General features: G+C 38.0%; 1 protein-coding gene and 1 long non-coding RNA gene across 2 annotated transcripts in view; both read left to right on the forward strand.

Annotated features, from left to right (window-relative positions):
• Nucleotides 1-12,341, forward strand: part of LOC122663153 (SUMO-conjugating enzyme SCE1-like) — a 32,156-nt gene extending 19,815 nt beyond the window's left edge. The window contains exons 2-6 of the mRNA XM_043858854.1: nucleotides 3,017-3,134; nucleotides 3,320-3,403; nucleotides 11,797-11,949; nucleotides 12,054-12,194; nucleotides 12,309-12,341. Of these exons, the coding sequence (XP_043714789.1) occupies nucleotides 3,066-3,134; nucleotides 3,320-3,403; nucleotides 11,797-11,949; nucleotides 12,054-12,194; nucleotides 12,309-12,341 (480 nt within the window). The 5' untranslated portion in view covers nucleotides 3,017-3,065. The remainder of the gene's footprint in view (nucleotides 1-3,016; nucleotides 3,135-3,319; nucleotides 3,404-11,796; nucleotides 11,950-12,053; nucleotides 12,195-12,308) is intronic.
• Nucleotides 12,342-12,757: 416 nt separating this feature from the next.
• On the forward strand, nucleotides 12,758-22,316 carry LOC122662647. The gene is made up of 4 exons (XR_006333066.1): nucleotides 12,758-13,012; nucleotides 13,232-13,506; nucleotides 14,153-14,283; nucleotides 22,306-22,316. It is a non-coding gene; the product is annotated as an uncharacterized LOC122662647 (long non-coding RNA).
• The last annotated feature ends 987 nt before the right edge of the window (nucleotides 22,317-23,303 follow it).

The following is a 23,303-nucleotide window of genomic DNA, read 5'->3' on the forward strand; positions in this document are numbered from 1 at the left end:
AAGCCTTTAATAAAGAAAAATTAATACAGGCTTATATACTTATTACACATTTTCAAATTTAATGAACTTTATAATAATAATAAGCCACCAAAAAATCGAATGAGCTCATTTTATTTCTGTTAAAAGTCTTCTTTAGGCATGTAACAAGTACAACTGAAATAAAACTAAGTGTTACCTTGCATACTAGTTCCCTATTGTGTCAATTTTCAACATAACGAGGTACAAATCATAACACATAAACGTGTTCCTGTTGGAACACCACAATGTACAAACATTGCCTCATGGTGACAATAACAAGGAGTCAAGAGATATACATCACATATGTCCTATTATTACAATGTATACCATCAATGATTAGTACTGTATTATGGAACACAAGAGTATGAAACAATTAATATCAATATAAGGTGTTCCATCATGCCATTACTAGATCCAACAAGTAAATAATTTTCTATCACAATGGCAATCACAAAATCACATTATGTGAAAATTGGAAACACATCAAAATTTTCTAAGTGTTAGAAGTTATGTGTTCCCTATCGTGACAGTTCAGAACAGCACAGAATATAAACAGGAACCATAACAGAAAAGTAAATCAAAACCTTTTTTTGTTTGTTTTGTTTTTGTTTTCAAAAACAAAAAAAAAAACCCATTTTCCTGTGTCTGTTTCACCTATTTTTCTGTTTCTATTATTTCTGTTTTAAAAAAGAATACAAAACCAAACTATTTCTGTTTCCCTTTTGGTTTAATTTCTACTGTTTGTTTATAAAATTTAAAAAAAATAAATAAATAAACCAAACTAAATTTTTTTTGTTTTTAATTGTTTGGGTGAACCAAAATCCAACCGGTCAAACCATGGACAGACCCGAACCAAATGGAACCAACCAAACCGGTCAAATTAAGCAGCTCGTGGTCAACGGACAACCTTTGACCAGTCAACCTGGTCGGGTTGAACTATCGGGCCATCTAGTCGGGTTTCTGGGTCGGGTTATCGGGTCGACCGACCCGGGCGCACATTAGCAAAGGCCTAGCGGCGCACGATAGCAAAACTCATTATCCCTTAACTTTTTGACCGTTTTGACTTTTTGACTTTCTTACCTTTTTTATTTTTATTTTTTTGGGGTTAAAAAGAGGGAATCAGATAGGGAATATTCCCTATCTTCTTCCCCAAATCGTAACCAGAGAACGCATTCTTTCAGGGTTTTATTTTTATTTTTTAAACTGAAAAGCAAAACCCACCACCACCGTCGGCTACGGTGGCCAAGCTAGGGACCAACGGCCAGCGAAAGCGCCGACGAACGATGACCCACCTCCGGTGATCAAAACCCCGGCATCACATGGCCGAAAAACTCAACGATCACCATGAAATAGGTTTCATCAAGTAAGGGTTTCAAAAAATTTAAAAAAACCCCAAAAAACGCCCCTGATGGTTGCCGGATTAACAATCGGTGGCCTCAAAAGTGACCGGTGAGCAACCCCTTTACTCTGGCGGCCACAATCCCCGTGTAAAAAAAAAAGGGTAAAAACCTTGACAACAAAAAACCATAAAAGAACTGGGGTTTTATCACTGCAAGCCATAGCCACGTTTTCGGCCAAGGCTGCGGCAAATTTTTTTATTTTTTTTTTGTTTGAAATTCCTTGTCGCCTCTTGCGGTGCTCCAAACATTGGTTGGCGGCTAGCAAAAAACGTCGACGAGTAATCCCCTCCCTCCGGCGATGACAACCTCGAACCCAGCGGCCGATCAAACCCAAACGGCCAAAACCAATTCCAGTAAAATCCATTGGCACAAATTTTATTTATTTAATTTTTATAGATCTGTCCAATGCATTCACACGCAACCAAGAACAATAAAAAAAAAAATTTGCAACCCCATTGATCAACCATGATCAGGTTCTGATACTATTGATAGAATAAATTCATGTGGAACATCTATGGAGATCAATGAGCATACAAAAAACATAGAGGTGTTCTTTGCGTACTTGGATCCATGTTTGTGGAAGTCGAACTCTTGACGATCCCTGTCGCACACGAACTGTTGGTCTGGTCTGCCCTCTTCCACACAACTTTAGGTTTTCTCAGAGAGGTCACTTAATGGGCCAGTGACAACTATTTATAGTGGTGAGGGCAGGGACCAACCCTGCATAGAAACTAGGATTTCCTTCCTATTAAGGAAACAACACTTTAGATCCACACATAGTAACTAGACTCATACCATTAATGTAGCTCCCATCAACACAAGTAAACCGATTTTAATAAAATAAAAGTGGGACTATGCCAGCCCATTTTATGGAAATCTTACAGATACTGGTGCGAATTAGCCGATCCAGACAATCCGATACCAATTCCTCAAACGATGGTTATAGGTCGTTAATGAAAAAATGTGGTAGTTGAGGATGAGAATATGGTTTTAATAATTGATCTAGAATCGACTAAGGCCAATTTCGATTGATTTATCCCAATTCCACATGAATTAAGGTTGAAGGAGTCTAACTGAGCTTTGGCCTTGGTGCAACGGTAAGGTTGCTGGTTCGAATTTGAAAACAGCCTCTTTGCGAAAAGCAAGGATAAGGCTGCATACATTATGACTCTTGTCATTTCATGTGTGACTGTGCCTAAACCGGCCCATTCAAACCTAGACTTGGAAATGCCAACCTTGGCCAGCCCACGGGGTGGAAACCCCAACCCAGGTTCAACTTTTAGAGTTATTCTCACACATAGGATGGGAGTTTGACTTTTCAGTAGACTTGTCTTCACTAAAATCCGTTGTTTTAATATCAACAACATATAGTACAACGACGAATTTTTATCCTCTCCGGTTCGTTGCCTGGTACGGTTGTCAGGTACCTCTCATAGGGGCGGAAATGACGATTTAACTTCACTCAGACAATGTATTCGGGCAGGGGTTAAGTACGTACAGGGGTTAAATCGTCATTTCACTTCTATGAGAGGCACCGGACAATTGTACAGGGCAGAGAACCTGAGAGGATAATGATCGACCGCAGCAACGATCGGGAGAGAAGGAGAAGCAGAAGCAGAAGCAGCAGCAGCAGCGAAGGAAGCGATTATGTGGGCAGGTATCGCTCGTGGTCGTCTTGCAGAGGAGAGGAAAGCTTGGCGTAAGAATCATCCCCATGTACGTAAACTCGCCGTTTCCTCTTTCAAGCTTTCCTTCCTCTTCTCCATACTTGCCCTCATTTGGTCCCTTTTGATTCTCTCTCTCTCTCTCTTTTTCTCTTTTCTCTCAGTTAAGTTTCTTTTAAGTTCCTTTTAATGGTGGGTTCATTCCTCGTTACTTAATGTGATCTCTGGGTTTTCTAGGGTTTCGATGCTAAGCCAGAGACGTTGCCAGATGGGTCTGTGAACTTGATGGTTTGGCATTGTATCATCCCTGGGAAGTCTGGAGTAAGTTCTGTCTTTTCTTCGTTTTCTGAGAGAAATTAATAGAAATGGAAGAATTTATGGGACGATAACCTATGTTATAGCCCTCTTCTATTTAGTGAATAGCGGTGGCATTTAGCGGACCGATGGACATGGCATGTATTCTTGCGTGTTGGTGCTGATCATGATCCTTAGTGTTCTATCTTTGATTTTTGTGTCCAAGGGTAGAAGCTTTCTTTAAATCTTTGATTTTTCTTGACCCGCAACCTAAATCTATTGTTTGTTTGTGTAATTAATCACGTGGAATTTCTTTTCATGCTTAACCTTGTTTCTATTAGGGCTGCAACAGGGTCGGCCAGCCGGGCTTTTCAAAACCCCATGCCAACCCTGACTCCCCGTAGTTGGGCCTAGACTTGACCCCACCCTGACTCAGGGCCTTGAAAATCCAACCCTGACCCGCCCTCAGGGTCGGGCCGGGCTGACCTTGATTGGCCCTAATCATGGAGTGGGAGAAGGTAGAGATGCATGTACTGGACTGAGTTGGGCAGGGTTTGGGAGAAAATTATCAATTTTACATAAAATAACACTATAATAAAATATATTATCACTTATTATCTTCATATATAATATGTTATATAACAAAATATGTGTGACATTTAAAGTTTATAATATATATATATATATATATATTATAGTATAACTTAAAACAGGGTCGGGCTGGGCCGGGCTGGGCTCAGCTCAAGGCCTCAACCCTAACCTGACCCGACCTTGACTCAGGGCCAGCAATTTCCATCCCTGATCCACCCTCAGGGTCAGGTATCTCAGCCCAGGCCCTGTTCGGGCTCAGGGCAGGCCAGGGCAGGTTCGGGCTGATAGGGCCAAACTTGCACCCCTAGTTTCTATCGATGGTGATTGAACTATGAGGCTACTCTAAAGGAGTGTGGTTTTTTTTTTTTGTTAAATTGGCCTTAGTGATTTTTTAAAAAAAAAATATTCCCTCATGTACTAAGTAGTTTTCCTATTGTTGAAGTAAGGGAAAATTTTGGAAGATAAATGAAGTTAAAGTAAGGGAGTGTAGAGTTTTTTTTAATGTTGTCCTATTGATGGCATATTTTCCAAATAATCATGCCATATGATTCAATTCATGGGCCAACTTGTTCCAGATATAATTGAAATTAACTGTCATTTGGAGGATTTGCTTTGCATTTGTTATTGACAAGTGTTAAAGGTTCTACGGATGCATGATATTTTTTCCCCGGTTGAGGTAGTTCTACCTGTTATTTTGTCGCTTTGTGAGAGGAATACCTATTCTTCTCCAGGGTGTTAAGCAACAAGTCAATCCCAAGTAGTTTGGCCATCTTGGGTGAAGCGTCAATGCGGAGTGGTGACTATTTTAAGAATTGGAATCACATATCACAATGAAGACCACAATATGCAATGACATATAACTATTGTTTAGTACCTAGTGGATTATTCCCTGAATTCAGTGCTTAGTAAAAACACTGACGATAGCCTAAACAAGGTTGGGACTGGTTTATTCCAGGTTGGGGAAACGACTTGGTAACCTAGATTAGGCAATTCTCATGATGCCATAGTTTGGGGACTGACTTGCTTCTATTTTAATCAATAGGAAACCTTTAACATTTTGGTGGTGGAGATAATTTTTTTTTTTTATTGTTATTCATGTTGGTAGTCAGGTATTTTTCTGGCTGATGTAGTTCTATCAAAACTTGATTTAAGCTAAGTGATAAGGTGGTTTATCAAAATAATGCTTTAGAGTTTGTGTGCAGTAGTGAATATATGTTAATCTCATTGAGAACATTGAGAGTTTGTTGACCCAAAAGCTTCTATAGTAAACTACTTTGGGTTGAATTCCATTTGTATCAAGATTATGATTTCCAAATTTTAAAGTGCTTCATTAATTTCTTTTGGTTTTCACTCCCTATTGAATTGCAATTGTCTGATATGGCAATCCTTATTCAAGTTTTCACTCTCTACTTTTAATTGCAATTGTCTGATATGGCAATCCTTATCCATTGTTTTGTAATATACTAGTAAATTTTCCTTTTTAAGTGAACATTAGGGAAATTTATTTGATTTTACAGATCCTTGTGTGCTGTACTATAATTAAAAAAATCAAGCAATAGAAAAAAAAAAGAAGAAATGTTCTTGTTGTTAGTGATCAAGAAAAGGAAAAAGTATTGTGCGTTGTACCATAGTTGTGTAGTTGAGTGAAAATCGTTAGGTAAGGAAATCTTAGTGTGAGAAGATGCTCTTATAAAACTATTAGCATTAGTTGGTTAAGAAAAGACTCAGAAAGTGATGTAGGATGAATCTTAAACAAACCCCAAACCAATTATAAGAAAATTTGAGATTCAGAAAGTGGACTCATTGATGATTAACCTCCTAAAATTTCACAGCCAACAGATAAGTGGATAACTGTAAGCAGGGTTTCAGTGGCATGGCCTGAACTCATAACATGCTAGGTGTGTTTTTTAATGTCTGAATGTTTTTTTTTAATCCCCCACCAATCCTAGTCAATCTTTTGGCCAATTTAAGTAACATTTTAGAAAACATAATTTTTATTGAATTTTTTAAACTATAAACAACCAAAAATCTGAGGAATACGGTAAATCCATGAAGTGTGATGAAAGTGAATTTACCTCAAGAAGCATATACTTGTTTGCTTCTCACTGCAAGTGCAAGGAGCATTCATCCGGATTGCATCTGTTTGTATTCCAGAATCTTAAGATAGATTACTTTCGACTCTGTCACCCTTAGTTACGGGGCTATGCACCCAATGCCTTTAAAATTTTTTATCCCCTATTGTGTAAATATTTCTCAGATATGATAGTCTGTCCTTGTATTTATTAAGAAGATGAGATTGTAGCTAGAATTTTGGTAGGGATAGTGAGGTTTGTGAATTTCTTCATAGTCAAAAAGAAAAACCCTTAATCTAAGTTAGTTTCTGAGGTCATTTTACTTTATTAGTTCAATGACAATCCATAGCTTGAGTCCTTGAGAATCCTTTAAAATCTTTTAATCAGATTATATCTCTACAATGAGTTATATAGCCTCATACACTGATTTGTACACCCAAATTCCTGATACTCAAAGCTTATATCCTCCTTTTTTTCCCAATTCCTTTACATTGAGGCCCCATTTGTTTCAACATAAAATGGGTGGAAGTAATTTTTTTTTACTTATAGAGATAGTTCCTTAGGAATAAACACAAGGATGAATAGTTCTTTAATGAGGGGCCATATTTTTATTTTATATTATGCTGAAACAAACAGAATCGAAGATACGAATTCAACCTTACTTTATAACATAGCTTATTGCAATCCAAATCCAGTGTTCAAATTCTAATTCTTTCCATTGGTTAAAGTCTTATTCTTTCTTTTTTTGTACTTTAAAAAAAATAATTTATTTACTTGTGTTCTAAATGACCTGACTAATTAATTGTGGAATTGACTTTCTCTAACTTGTTTTCCATGATTTGTACCATACTCCTCACCTCATTGGAAACGTTTGTCCACAAACCAGAAGCATTCGAGCCTGACCCCCCCCCCCCCCAAAGTTAACCTTAAGCTTTTGGATTCTCTTTCTTTTTTTGTACTTTAAAAAAAATAATTTATTTACTTGTGTTCTAAATGACCTGACTAATTAATTGTGGAATTGACTTTCTCTAACTTGTTTTCCATGATTTGTACCATACTCCTCACCTCATTGGAAACGTTTGTCCACAAACCAGAAGCATTCGAGCCTGACCCCCCCCCCCCCCAAAGTTAACCTTAAGCTTTTGGATTCATTTCCTTAACTAATGGGAGATATGAAACTGCCATATATTTCCTATATTACGATACTATAACTAATGTACGAGTTAAATTAGTATACCATATGGTTATCAAAAGAAAAATGGTTAGCATATAGAAGCATCAGCATTAATCATTAAGTGTAAAACAATGTCATGGATGCACAGAAAAAAAACCCATCAGTCTCTAGGTCAACAGTTCTATGCAAAGTATATACTTCATGTTGCTGGAACTGTATTGTGTTTTGATGATATTTACTAGTGGATGTAATTGGCATTCAAAATTTAGAGGCGAATTTAGGAAATTTCTTCCCTGTGGACTTCAAATTTGAATAACCAAAAGTGTCCTGATCATAGTGAATTTTCCAATTGTAGGATATAGGTCACCATAATAGCAGGATGTCTTCCTTCAAATGCAGAAGGTTGGGGTAATGAGGCTGACCTGGACTTGGCATTCTATCAACATGGCTATTATTTTTGTGTACCACTGGTGACATGTCAGGTTACTATATGAATCACGAGTTCTAAATCCTGTTTGAATTAGTGAAGAAGAATGCTGATATATAATGGGTACTCTAGATTTGATGGAGGACAAGGGGTGATTTTAAGGAAAGAACCATGTTAAAGCTTGATTATTGAAAGAAATGCTGGCTTCTTCCCATTCATCAAATTTGGATTAATCTGGCGGGTGAATGGAAAATTCAGTTTGAAATATGAGAGTCTGTACCATGCTTTTCTGGCCTTTTGGTATGTTTAATGTGTTGCAATTATACCAGCCCCTTAAACTAAAGTTTGTTGTTGATTAAAAAGGGCTTACCCAGTGCACGAGGCTCCCGGCACTGCGAGGTCTGGGGAGGGTCATAATGTACGCAGCCTTACCCCCGCTTCGCGTGATTAAAGTTTGTTGTTGATTACATCAACATATTAACAAACAACCCAGGCTATGAAACCAGCATTTTCATTTTACTTCAATTTATCAATGTGTTGGTGGGGAAATTTGAGTAAAAATCTGAGCAAGCATTGCTTTATGTGGAAATATTTTTTGTTTTTAGACATGGTTCACTTTAGAAGGTATAAAATTGATGAAAAGGTAAAAGATACCTTTAATTGGATAATATGTTTTAGTGCACATGGTGTCCCAAAGATAATCTTCAGTTTTAGCTCCAATGTGTAACAGTGTAAGAAGTTTAGAACAGTAATTGCCTCAATTTCAAATTGTTTGGAAAAGGAGCTTTATAGTGGGTATAGAAGTGGAGGATGGGTTTCCACTTGTCATGAAAATATTATAAGCACCAACTCATGCATGTTTACCTGAACAATGTCATTATGATGGTGATGGTGATGGTGATCATGCACTACTTCTTGATGTTATTTTTAATTATCTCTTATTTATAACCTCTGAATATTTACAGGTTTAAATAGTTTGTAGAAGATCCATCATCTACCATGTACTAATATTGAATGCCTTTGGGTGATAGTGGCTTCTACTCCATTTTCTGATGCTTTCTGAGTGGTGTAATGAACTGATCGCATGTTACATCTGAACAAATAAGATTCTTGAGGCTATTAGTTCCTCTTTATCAGTTTTGGTTGGAAATGATTGAGCCATCTTTCAAATATAGGACAGGGTGAATATTGGCTGGCTTTGTGAAGGCATAATATTATTTCCTTTCTCATATGATCAATGACCATAACTATTGTGGACCATTATTAGATAAGTAGTGACTGTAGGTGATGAATCTTGCCAAAGCTGGGATCCTCATCATATTGGTTTGCCAAGACAAGAGGTATTGATAGTGGCTTGTCATTGTCTGGCAGGTTTATTTGTGTAGGGGCTGCTTTTTTACTGGCAGCACTTGGAGAAATTCCATGTTATGAACTTATAATTTAAATAGAAGTTTGCTCCCATTAAGATTTTCTATGACTGGAGATCCTTGATCTGATGTTTTTCTGTTCTTGGTTAGCTTTGGTTTTTGTCTTCAAAAAACTTATATGAACTGGTAGGACAATAGGGCATGTTGTTGGAGATGCAATTGTCCAAGCAGATTTGTCAAGCCTTCTTGTTGCATGATCGCTTCTTTGGTCAGCTTTGGATTTTGTCGTCAAGGAAATTTATATGAATAGATAGGGCAATAGGGAGTGGGCAAGCCTTGGCGCAATGGTTTAGTTGCGCTATTGCAACCTATTTGTTGCGGCTTCGAAACTTGGAAACGTCTCTCCTGCGAAGCAAAGGGGGTAAGGCTGTGTACGTTTGTGATGCAGATAAGTTGCCTAGAGGACTTATTTTATTGGAAATAAGCTTTTGGGGTTGGATTATGTAGGTTTTGGGCCTTTGATCCCATGGGTTTTCTTTGTAATGGGCCACTTTAATGGGGCTAAAATATGGGTAGAAAGTAGGATAATGGGATTTACTTCATTAGTTTAGTTAAAGTCCTGTTTTGAGTCTGTTTCTTTCATTATTTTAATTTCCTGGTCAGTTTATGTTTCCTAATTAGTTAAGGACTGGTTTAGGCCTTTCCTTTTTAGTGTTTTGAGCCTTCTATTTAACTTTGTAAGGAGCTACAGCCTTGTACACGAATTTGATTAATGAGATATTGGCTTGAGTGAATGCAAAACTGAAGTATTACATCCGCAAGAAGAACAAGAAGAACAAGAAGCTGTCCAAGTAGTATTAGTAGTATTAGTTAGTTGCTTAGTATTAGTTTCCCATACTCTACTTCCATCCATCAAAACTTAACGCAACCTTCATTGGAAGACTCCCCAACATCAACTTGACCTAACCCTACCATCAAACCCTAGACCCCACTAAACCTTAACCCTAATTTGACCAAAATCACCAATTTTGATCCACCCGAACTACTGTTCAGATCAAATCCTGGTTATTTGGCTCCTAGTTTTACTATTCAAACCTAGGACTACATTATTGAGCCTTTTCTTTTATTCTGTGAGACTTAGATGGCTGTGAGATGCCATTGGTGAGAGGCCATGGGTGAGAGACCCGAGTATGAGATAGACTACCCTATCTTCTTCTTCCCTTCTTCAATTTCTTGTTTTTTATTCTATTGTTCTGAAATTTCCTGCAAATCTGAGGACTGATGGAAGTATTTACTGTTGCTGGACCTGAAGTTTGTGATCCTCTTGTGGACTGGTTATCACTTGTGACTGGTCTACATTAATTTGCCCCTCCCAGAACTTGCAGTAGCGGGAGCCTTGTGCCCTAGGTTGCTCTTCTAGGTAGGGCAACAGGGCGTGCTGGTGGAGATGCAGTTGTCCTGGCAGTTTTCTCAAAGCCTTCTTGTTGTATGAGCATTTCTTGCTCCTTTTTTTTCTTCAGGGGTGGTATATGCAAAGCCGTATCTACAAGGGCTTTAGAACAGTTTTTAGGGAACATATTCTACTTGGAACCTCTTATAAATTCTGTCACTATCTTGTGTCTATAAGATGAAACATAATGAAATTAAAAGAAACGGTGATGCAGATAAATCATAAAATTGGGCTATTTTAGTGGAAATAATTCTTGGGTTGGGTTACACATGTGTTGGGCCTTGGTCCAAGGGGCTTTTGTTATAATGGGCACTTTAGTGGGTCTAACGTATGGGTAAGAGTTAGGAATATGGTATTTATTAGTTAGTTTAGTTGGGTTCTTAGTGTTATTTTTCTTTTAAATTCGGTTAATTTATATTATCTTGGTTGGATTAGGTAAGATATTAGAATTTCAGTCTATCATTATTCCAAGTGGTAGAATTTTAATGGAATAGATTACTCCCTATGGCTGGTCAATGGGGTGTTTCATCTCATTAAACTATTGTTTTCTTTTGGACAAGGTTATGTATAAATAGTCCTTATGCTATCCTACTTTTGGTTAGCCAGCACTATAAATACATGTAAAGGCCTACCTCCCCATCGATTTGAGCAATACATCACTTCAGTTTTTTCTGTGATTTTCTTCTGTGGATTCAGTAGATGCTTTAGTGGCATTTCATGTGAGCTTGGTAGATGCCAAGTGAGTGGCTTTGGTGGATTCCTGGACTATCTATCTTTTTGTTTTACCTTTTCTCTTCCATAAGGTCGGATTTAAACTTTGTGCTACGTGCGAAACCTTGTTTTCACTTATTTTCTGTTTCTGAAATACATGAGCTTGTCATAGTGCTCTCTGAAATTCTGTTCTCAGATCTGAAATTTTCTGGTTGATTAGTAATGTTATAAATCTGCTACTCTCTTATTCCTAGTAGCTCTAGGACTCCACTAGATCTCTCTATTCGATTATCAGATTTTGCTTAAATTCTGCAGGCTGAATCTGCTATTAGAATGGAGCACTTGATTAGAATTTCGGTCTCTAATGAGAATTCTGTCTTAAGTTATAAAGATTAAAGTATCTTTCTAATCTGGTTTATTACTTTATTATGCGATCATTGTTCTGTAATAGTTTCTGCTAGACTATTCTGGTCTGGAAACTGGTTTACATTAATTGGGTAGTGGGTTTTCTTACATTTGACTGAAGGAAAAGCAGGGGAGCAACAAATTTCTTGCACTTGCTGATTTTGCTTTCCTAATAATGATGTTGCAACAACAAATTTCTTACACTTGCTCTCTTCTAGTGCAGACTGACTGGGATGGTGGTTACTTACCAATTACTCTTCACTTCAGTGAGGACTACCTGAGCAAGCCACCCAATTGCAAGTTCCCACAAGGTTTCTTCCCCCCTAATGTTTACCCTTCAGGAACTGTTTGTTTATCGATTCTCAATGAGGATAGTGTAAGTACTCAATAACTGTTGTTGGACATTCCTGCTGCTTTTTAATGTGTATGATAGGATTTGGTTGATCTGCCATTACTAGAAAGTGCTTTTATTATGTCTAGGGTTGGAGACCAGCCATCACGGTGAAGCAAATTCTTGTTGGGATACAGGATTTGCTTGACCAGCCAAACCCTGCTGATCCTGCCCAGACAGACGGATATCACCTCTTCATCCAGGTATTCAGCCAGAATTTTATTTTATTTGTATCATGGATGCCCATTATTCTACTACTGATCATTGAGATCGTCATTTCCAGAATTAGTTATTATTTAATTTGTATATTTATTTATTTGGATATTGTTTCTGGTACCATTCAGGCAGAAGTTTTTCCCTATATTATAAAAGCATAGTTAAAAATTAAAAAGTAGAAAAAGCATAATTCAGTAGGACTAGGTTTGAGTCTCACTCAACCTTACTGTCCTGCTCAGAAAAAAAGGAAAATGAATAAAATTGTGGGAAAGCGAACCAAGCCAAATCCTCCAGGAGAGGAGGAGACCAAAGAATTTGAGAACCAACAGACAGCTGAAGGAAGTGGCAATCCTGAATCGTCAGAAGATCTGCGTTTAAAAGGTCCTGCTCAGAAAAAAAGGAAAATGAATAAAATTGTGGGAAAGCGAACCAAGCCAAATCCTCCAGGAGAGGAGGAGACCAAAGAATTTGAGAACCAACAGATAGCTGAAGGAAGTGGCAATCCTGAATCGTCAGAAGATCTGCGTTTAAAAAGTCCTGCTCAGAAAAAGAGGAAAATGAATAAAATTGTGGGAAAGTGAACCAAGCCAAATCCTCCAGGAGAGGAGGAGACCAAAGAATTTGAGAACCAACAGACAGCTGAAGGAAGTGGCAATCCTGAATCACCAGAAGATCTGCGTTTAAAAGGTGAATATGAATGGGCTTTTCTGAGGAGGGAAAGGCCAGTGACAAAGAAAGAAAGAGAAAGGGCAATTTGCGCAGCCAAGACGTTAAAAACTAAAAATCCTTATTCATGGTCGTCATGACACCGTCCTATCTGCGCAAGGGAATGGTTTAAACTCTATTACTTTGAAATTCTGAATTTGATTTGCATTGCTTTCAAATAGACATGTATTCTCCTCATTTCCCCAAGTCAAGACAAGGATCATCATTTGGTGTATAAAAGCATTTATTTTTCAGCTGAGTCATTCCATTAGATGCCTTTCAAATGTCAATTGTAGTTTTAATTATTATGTTTGTATGCTTAATTCAATTTTTTTTCCTAGTGCAGAATGTTCCTCTTGCATTCGCAAAGGGATCATTTCACCGATGGATTTCACTGTGTCAAACTTCAGCTGCCAAATGGAAGAACATGGTCTGCCCGGTTCTTTCTTCGCAGTAGTATTAAATCACTTCTTAGTGGTGGTTGGAATGCATTTGCTCGGGAAAACGTTCTTTTAGAGGGAGACTGTTGTGTCTTTGAGATACTTCTTAACAAGAAAGATATTGAGATGAAAGTACTAATTTTCCGTGTTGTGGAAGATTGGGTCCCACTTGTTGGAACTGGTAAATAGAGTTTGATGAATTTGATTAAGATATTGGTGAATTTTTCTTGTGCATTGTTGAACTGCTTTTTCTATGTTTGTTTCTTAATTTTTTGGGAACAAGGTGTGGTCTGCTGGCCCATCTACATGCTTTGTTCTTGTTATTCAAGTAGGATGACATGCGGGCTCGAGTAAAGATAGAGTTTAGAAAATAGAAATTGATTTTGCAATAGTTTAAAAAAAGGAAACATCAATATATTAACTGGTGACTTGAAGTAGAGACTTGATGCTTGTTTTGGAATAAGAGGATGCTCATGTTCACTCTTAAATTTGGGAATATATTTGGAGTGTGTAAGTCATCAATATCGCTCCAATACTAGGAAAGATTATTAGCCGTCTGACTAAATAGCTCCAGTAGTTTAATGTTCCTAACTATTTATGAAATTCAATTCCATCTGGTCGTATTATAGGCAATTAGTTGAAGGATAGAAAACATACCAAGTGTATTGTAAAAGGGTAAAAAGAACTGAATTTGTAATTCTTGGGCCCACATGGTCCGGGCTTGATTGAGCATTATTTACTTGATTAAATGAAGTTTAACTTGATTTGTCTGTGATAAAGAAGAGAATGCCATCATCCTGTTGCTAAAGGTTACTTATTCTCTACAGTAACTACAAAGACAAGGATTTCTACGATAATCAAAGAAAGTAAAGCCACTCAAGCAGCAAGAGAGTTCAAGTCTGAATACCCTTTCTACACGGCTTATGTACATCAAAGCTATACTCAGAGTTGTATGATGGTGAGCTCTCAACTTGGAAACTAAATGCTGATAGAAATTTCAGTAAAATTCTATCATAGACTATCTTCTAGCTGAGTTTTTTTCCCTCTTTTTTCCTAAGCACTTTAATTAGTTTCATGTGGTTTGGAATATCTATATCATTTTCCTATTGTCAAATAAGCTTGGTGAATGAAAGAAATAATTGTTAAGGCATCACCATTAAGTGAGCCTGGTGAATTAAAGAAATAATTGTTAAGTCATCGCCTAGGCCACAAGACACTCCTTGATGCTGAAGATGTTTGCTCGTCTTGAGTATCAAGATGCTTAGACCCTGCCTTGTTAACACCTAGGCAACATGGCAGTTGGCCATAGCCTAGGCTCAACCTGATGCCATGACTTTTATCATGAAAACAAAGAGTTCATCCAATTCTTGGTCAAAGGTTCCACATATACTTTTAAGGATTGGAAGTTTGCAACTGATAATTCCAATTTTAATTTACTGTAAAATATGAATTTATAATGACATTAAGTGAAACACTTCTTTCTGGTGCAGAATATGAAGGCTGACTTTGTCAAGAGCCATATGACAGATGAAGTAGATACAATCACACTTCAGAATTCAGGTGGGAGAAAATGGTCTGTCAAGTGTTTTATTTAGGATGGTACAGGTAGATTTGGTCGTGGTTGGGTTGCATTTGCAAAGGGAAATAATATAGAAGTGGGAGATGTTTGTGCTTTTGAGCTTCTTGAGAAGAAGGGTACTGTTTTGAAGGTCTCCATTTTAAAAAATCACTGAACATGTGGTGAAACTATAATACTCTCTAATTCAGTTTTATAGTCAACACGTTCACTCACAAATATAAATGGATTGATGGATACAGAATTATTCATATTTTTCAGATTTATATTAATGATCCAAGAGAAAGATTCCTGTTAGCTGAACACTTTCATGGTCTATGAACATTTTTAGATGTGTTTTAAGTATTTTGAATCTTGAAGCACCAGAATAGTGCACAACTTTTGAATGATTAAATACATTGATTCTTGAAGCCCCTGAATAGTGAATACACGAAATGTCTGATCTGAATTAATTAATGTGATAGAAACTCTTATCGAAGATCATGTGCTTTTCTCTGACTCAATAGATATAGAGTCAGAAATGCTATACAGATAAGGCATCGGAATTGTAGTAATACGAGTGTATATAAACTCAAATCTCTTGTGAACAAAAGTTAGTTTGAGTTTGATGTCCTGCAACAGTCGATATTACTGAATCATTGCTTAAAATTTGGACTTGTTCTATGCTTGGTGGTTGACTTCTAGGTTTGTTTCATGTTTTAATTTCAGAATGTTCCCTGTCTCTCTTTTTTTTGTTACTCCTATCATATGTTGTTTGTGTGTGCATGCGCGTGTGCACGCTCGCTTTTGTGTTTTAATATATCATATCTAGGTCAAAATGCACATTGACTTCCTTCTTTCAAAGTGGAGTAGATTTGTTAATTCTGTGATGAATGATTTTGCACAATCTTGTGCAATGACCTCAAAAAAAACTTGTTACTGTTTTATTAATTTATTATTGCAGACCACTTGCTGAAGCTCATATCCTGCTCTTTCAACAGGAGTTATGGAATATTTCGTTTGACTGATCCAGGTGGTATCTCTGCCCTAAAAGATTGCCAGGAGAGGGGATTTCACTCTCACCAGGAACCACCTAATGGGAGTTCACTTTATGAGCACTGCTCTAATGTATAAATCAAAATCTGAGGTATGAAATATTTGATTTACGCTGATAGGTGGATGCTTATGGTAGTTGAAATTCTGTTTTAACCCATACTGAACTGCAACAACCTGGGATTGTAAATTGCAATTTTTATTAGAAATCCACTGGATGTTATGGCAAAGAGCTTCCTCATTCATGCCTCGTAATAAATAAATTGTTTAGTATAGTTAGTTGGTGGGCTGGGGTGGTGGGATTGAACCACACCTGTTTAATTACAGCAAAATTTTGTCCAAATAAAAAGTTTTTTTTTTAAGTTTGGAATTGCTGCTATAAATCTCTCTTTAAGCATGTAAGGTCATCGTTTTTGGGTTGTTTTTAAGGCTATGTTTGGATGTTAAGAGAAAAGAAAAAAAAATTGAATTTGAGGGTCATCATCTCTACTGTTAAAACAAACACCAAAGAAATACGAACATAAAACAAAAGCAGGGCAAGATGATACAAAGATTTAACATGATTCACACACCAATACGATGTGCTACGTCTGTGCAAAGTTGAAGATGTTTTAGTATGTAATGGAAGAAAGTTACAATGGAGATCTCTCAAGAACACCCAAAACGGTGTTGCTTCTCTTTTCTCAAAACCCTAACACGAATCCCCCGCCCCCCCCCCCCCAAAAAAAAAAAAAAAACTCTTCTTACTTGCTTACCCAACAAGACACGAATAGGGTAAAACTCCTACAAGACGGGTCGGGTTGAACCGTACCACGGGGCGAAGCCCTCCGGATCATCACAGACCTTAGAAAAAAATCCCATTCGGGTCGCCACCAAAAATGTCGGAGCAGGTCACTCTTCGAAACGGATACAAAAATTCGAGACACACAAAACATCTACTCATAGACTTGACCACGAATGACCTATTGTTAGTGTTAATTGTTTATCTTGTCAACGTTCCACTTATCTCTAGGCAATGGTCTTATCCTTTTGTTATCTTTCCAAAATCACTACGTTGGTTTCTACTCTGCCTGCTACAACCTGCATTAGGATATGAACTGGTTGTTCAAGATCAGTTGTCTATCAGCTTGTTAGCAATCCTGCTTGCTGGCTGTTGAGGCGCTTTTTCACTCATGTGAACCTCAATTCAAAAAGCAGTGACATTACTATTTTTATTCATGCCTCCACCACTAGCCATCAGAGAGAAGACGAATAGTAAAGCTACAGAAGAATGTGTTGGATTGAGTGTTCATCAAATTCAATTTAAACAAACAATCTTAAAGAAGTTTGTTTATTTGAAGATTGGAACTGGGGATGATATTAGATTGTGGAGTGATCGTTGGATTCCTCATTTGGAAGGGTTCCAGTTGTCTTCTGTTGCTCCTCGCAACTGGGATACATAACATCAAAGTTAGTGAGTTTATCCTTCGGAATGAATGGAATTTACCCTACTGTGATTTTTCCAAGCGAGTTTGGGCTAGGGGTGTTGATCTCTAGAAAGTATATCACAAGAAGATTGGAGTTAGGGCATGAGAAGTTTGGGATTCGAAAAATGGGTTTATTCAAAGGTTTTCTTGGTTAGGTACTTAATTTGAAAATGGGTTTTTCGAAATGGGGCTGCACGGCGGTGATGGTGTTAATGGTGGGTGGTGGTGATGATGGTGATGGTATTGGGTATCCACATTTGTAAAAGAAGAAGACAAGGGGGCATTTTGATCAATTAAAATACAATTATAATGTTTTCGGTCACTAGTTAACGAATTGGGTTTTTTTTCTTACTTAGTTTGAACCTCAGAGGAGGTACGTGTAATTTTCCAAAACTCATGGGTGAAAGTGTAATTAGGTCATACCTCAGGAGATGTACGTGTAATTTATCCTATTATTTTTGGTTTGGGGTGAGAGAAAGCTAACCGGTTGTGCTCCTAGTGTGGTTCCCATGTCTAGACACAGAAACCGCCTTGCCGCCTGAAAATGTCCACCTTGCCCCCAAGAAAAGGTGGAAATCCCATGGGGGCAAAGGCAGCCATTTCTAGGCTGCAGTGCGGTTTCTATTTCTAGACGTGGGAGCCACGCTAGATGCACGGTCGGTTAACATTCTTTTTACCTTTTGGTTTATTCTATTTTAAGAGGATGCAAACAGGGTTGCATAAACTGTTATTCTCATTGAATTTTAGAATTCCTTCCCTGCCATCAATGTGATGGGTGTCATGCAATAATATTTCAGATCTTCAATAAATAAGGGTGGAGGGGGGAGGGGGGGGGGAGGAGTAATAATACCCTAGATTCGTGGGATTATATTGCTTATACCTCTTAGTTTCTTTTTGAATTATTTACCAAAAAAATGTTTCCTTTTGAATTCAATCTCCTTTTCATGAAAAAAAAAGAACCCTAGAATCCTAGATTCATGTTTATTTCCTGGACTTTTTCCATCTTATTTTATGGGTCTTCTTTCCACTTCCATTAAGAAGAATCAAAATTTTATAATCAGGTCTAATTGTGAGTATATGATAGGGTGCACCTTGTTGTCTTTAAGGTGGTGAAATAAGAAGTAACCTTCTTTTGATTGCCCTTCTTCCTGTTCCCAAAAATTATTTAAATCGAGGGTAGAAAAGGAATTACAAGATAATGTGAGAGTGATTTATCATTTGTCATTTTTGAAAATTGACATTGCCCATGTGAAATAACGAGATTTATTCTCTTCGAAAAAAGAAGTGTGGTATACTAAAAGGAAAAAGAGTAAGGTTTCATGTCTCTTACGACCGATTTGGATTTGGCATGTTTGATTATTGTGGCATACATTTTCATATCACACCTTTACACCAATGCAACCTATGGCGGGTTCGCAGACACACAAAAAAACCTATAGTGGGTAAGAATGCAATCACTTTGACGTGTAGGGTCACATGTTGACTTAAGATGTGATGACGGTTTACAATTTTGTGTTTGTATTCTTGTTTGGATTCGGGGTGTATAAGGACATGCCACTTTCAACACTTTCTATATGAAATCTGTTTTGTAATCCAATGCTAAAGTAATGACATTCTGCTACCCAAGTGGGTGAATATAGTATTTACATCATATATGGGTTTAGCATCCAATCATTGTATGGATATGGATTCGTGAAAGGGTGTTGATTCATGGGTTTGGTTGGATGGAGTCCAGTTATGAGCTTTTCCAATTAACCATCTTAAAGTGTAGAGTGTTATGTTACTTATGTGAGTCTATTAATAGCTGAACCTATGATGGGAGAGACATCAATTGTTCTGTTTGACAATGTTGGTCTTTACTCTTAGTCTATAAATTGGTAACAACGCCCATTAGATGCTAACCTTAATTATTCTATAGAAAAGAGGGTAGACAAGATTAATTGTCGTTCATGATTTGTAATTTTCTAACATGATATACCTAATACCTATTTGCACTATGATCCACCCTATCAACAAGTCTATACACCAAAAAGGAATAAATTATGAGGGAAAGAGCATTGCCTAGTAGCGTGGCTCCTGCGCTCAGACACAGGAATGCAAGAAATTACCACATGCCCCCGTAAAATAAAAATTACCATCCATGTTGACGCCCTTACGCATTCTCATTGACTCCTGTGCTGGTGTAGAGGCCATGTGACTTGGCAGCGATCTCTTGCCATATTATAAGAGATGACTCTTGAAAAAGGAATTTGTGAAGCAGGAGTGGACATTAGCCAGCCTTAATCTTTATTAGGCTTGCAATGGTAACCCATATCCCAAATTCTATAGTATACTGATCCAAACTGGAAACTCACTAGTGTAGCCTTGGTTTATTATCAATGTCCTAACATTAGTTGTTTCTGCCAAGGCATTCTAAGGAGTATCTAGCAGGGGGGAGGGAGTATTAAGTGGACACGGTTAGTGCTCAACTTGAGGAGAGTGTCGTAGAGAGGTTTGAATTTAAAGGAGCTAGATAGTTGTAGGTAGGGTAGGCAGGGTTTCAGTAATTGGTATTGAGATCGATATTGGTCTTGGTTGATACTAATTCGTTCAACCCGTATCAGTCTATATTAGACAGATTTACCTTTGTTATCTTCAAAATATTAAATTTTTTTTAAAAACATTTTCACCCTTGGTATGTACTTTGTACTGATCCAATAACACGGAATCGGCCAGAAATTGATATTAGTCTAAATAGATACTGATGCAAATCAGCTGATCTAGACAATCTGATACCGATTCCTCAAATGATGGTTATAGATCATTAATGAAAAAAATGTGGTACGTGAGGGTGAGAATAGGGTTTTAATAATTGATCTAGAATCGACTAAAGCGAATTTCGATTAAGCCCGATTTACATGAATTAAGGTTGATGGAATCCAACTGCTCCATTATGATCAAGTAGTCATGGGTTCGAGTCTGAAAACAGCTTCCTTGCGAAATGTAAGGGTAAGGCTGCCTACATTATGACCCTTGTCATTTCGTGTGTGGCTATGTGGACTTTTATCATGTACGGTTCCCTGACTGGTGTGGTTCCCTGACTGGTGCGGTTCCCTAGTTCCTCTCACAAGAGGGGGTGGGACCCACTTGGGACACCTAACCAAACAGTCTGCCTAGGTGGGGTCCACCTTCCTCTTGTGAGAGGAACTAGGGAACCGCACCGGTCAGGGAACCTTTTTGTTGTTGATAGGTAGGGGGGATGTAGGATGTGAACCAGGAGACTTGAACTCAAGACCTCCTGATAGCATTGGGCCTTTACGCACCACTGGCTACCAAGTGTGCTATGCACTTGACCACCCATAGTAGCGTTATTCTCACCAAAAGCCACTGTTTTAATATCAACAACATATAGGACGAAGACCGCAGAAGAAGACATCGAGAGACAAGCAGAATCAGAAGGCAGAAGCAAAAGGAGAAGCAGCAGCGAAGGAAGCGATTATGTCGGCAGGTATCGCTCGTGGTCGTCTTGCAGAGGAGAGGAAAGCCTGGCGTAAGAATCATCCCCATGTACGTAAACTCTCCATTTCCCCTTTCAAGCTTTCCTTCCTCTTCTCCATAATTGCCCTCATTTTGGTCCTATTTGATTCTCTCTGTCTTTTTTTTTTTTTTTTTTTTTCTCAGTTAAGTTTCTTGTAAGTTCCTTTTAATGGTGGGTTCATACCTCGTCACTTAATTTGATCTGTGGGTTTTCTAGGGTTTCGTTGCAAAGCCGGAGACGTTGCCAGATGGGTCTGTGAATTTGATGATCTGGCATTGTACCATCCCTGGGAAGTCTGGAGTAAGTTCTATCTTTTCTTCGTTTTCTGAGAGAAATTGATAGAAATGGAAGAATTTATGGAACGATAACCTATTTTATAGCCCTCCTCTATTTAGTGAATAGCGGTGGCATTAGCGGACCGATGGACATGGCATGTATTCTTGCGTGTTGGTACTGATCATGATCCTTAGTATTCTATCTGTGTTTTTTGTGTCCAAGGGCAGATGCTTTCTTTAAATCTTTGATTTTTCTTGACCCGCAACCTAAATCTATTGTTTGTTTGTGTAACTATCATGTGGAATTCTATTCATGCTTAACCTTGTTTCTATTGATAGTGATTGAACTATGAGGCTACTCTAAAGCTTGATGATCAAATTTCCTTCTCCTTGAACCAAGCTCAGGGAAAATTCAATGTTAGCAGTTGCTTAAGGAGCTAAATCCTATATGGTTTTAATAGGCAGGTTTTAGGAAGTTTAATAAGCTAGGTTTGATTAGGGTTTAGATAAGGATTTGAAATTTCAGAAATTAGGGTTAGGATTTTGGGTTGGGTTTTAGAAGTAGGCTGAAACTAGGTTTGGGATGGGAATTTGGGGCAGGGCATCTGGCCGAGTGCTAGGGGCAATGGGAAGGGTGCTCGGTTGTAATATGGTGTAATTCTGATGGCTGAATTGGGCTATACAGAATTTAGGTTTTTTTTTGGTTTTACAGAGACAAGGTAAATTAGGGTTGGAGTGGGAGGATGGGGCTGCAAGTTGGATCGAGTGGAGGGGATGTAATTTGGAGGAGCAGCAAGATCTAGGGTTTAATGGAATTAGGTTTAATGGAATTCAAATACAAAAATAAAGGGGGACCAATTGGGGGACGGAGTAGAGGATTAGAAGAAGAAATTAATGAACAAGTTGCAGCAGAAATCCACTCGCAGCTGCTTGGTCAGAAGTGAAGGATAGAACCACCTTCGAATTGGGATCCTCCGGGTCGTCACAGCGCAAGGAGTCACCGGAGATCCACCTGCCTTCTTTGCCGCATTACATAGCAGATTCATCTATAATAGAGCCAAATCCTGTTATTCTTGGTATTGAACCTATGCAGGTCCCTAGAGTGCCCCTAGAGATTATAGAAGGTGAACATTTGATGGCATTATTAGTTAGAATTCAGATTTCCTCTTTAAATTTTGAGTGGTGGAAGTGTTGAATTATGTACACTAGAATACCCCCAGTATTCTGGTCATTTTACAGTTGTTTTTTATATTCTCTGTAATCCCAAGTTAAGTCAGCAATGCTAGGGGTATTTTGGTCATTAGGTTGTAATCTTTCTCCATTATAAAGACAAGTCTTGTTTGATCACATTGATCACTCAAGCAATTACTGTCTAATCCGGATCTGTTAACATGGCATCAGAGCAGGTTTCGGATTAGAGCAGTCTCCTTTCTTCCATTCTCGCTTTCCCCTTCTCCTCTCTTCCATTCTCGAACTCTTCTTCCCCTCTTTCTCCTTTTGTTCTTCATTCTCCCACTAGGGCAGCACTGATGAGGTGGTCTACAGATCCAGTTGCTGTCCTCCATCACCTCTTTCAATGTTCTAGAAATTTCAGATCGATAGCAACTTGTTCTCTGCCTGCGAATTTTGAAGACTTCAATGTTTTTTGGACTGATTCACTCTTCTCTTACAGGGGATCTCTCCACATTGTTGAAGCTTGAGAACTGCAGCAGATTCTTATTGGACAAGGTTCTATCTACAGCCATACTGTGGCTTCTTTCCTAGATCGATTTTGCTCTCCTATTGGTTTTTTTCAAAACCCTACAAATATTGATCTTGGGGTTTTACTTCTCTATTGATGTTGGTTTTTGGAAGGGTGGTTCAGCATTACTACAAGTACACTCGATCCAAGTTTTAGCCCATTACACTTGTTTTTTTATTGCTTTTCACCCTACATCGATCTCACCTAAATCAAGGTTTCTTCCAAAACCCTGAAAAAGTCGATCTAGGGGATTGCCTTACCATTGTTGCTGGTGTTTGGGGACAACTCTTCCTACATTTAAAGAGGTTTCTCCTCCAATTCCCAGCTCATATCTTGGAGTATTCATTGGGTTTCTCATCACTACAGCCCCT

This window comes from Telopea speciosissima, chromosome 5 (assembly GCF_018873765.1).
Source record: "Telopea speciosissima isolate NSW1024214 ecotype Mountain lineage chromosome 5, Tspe_v1, whole genome shotgun sequence".
NCBI classification, from domain to species: domain Eukaryota; kingdom Viridiplantae; phylum Streptophyta; class Magnoliopsida; order Proteales; family Proteaceae; genus Telopea; species Telopea speciosissima.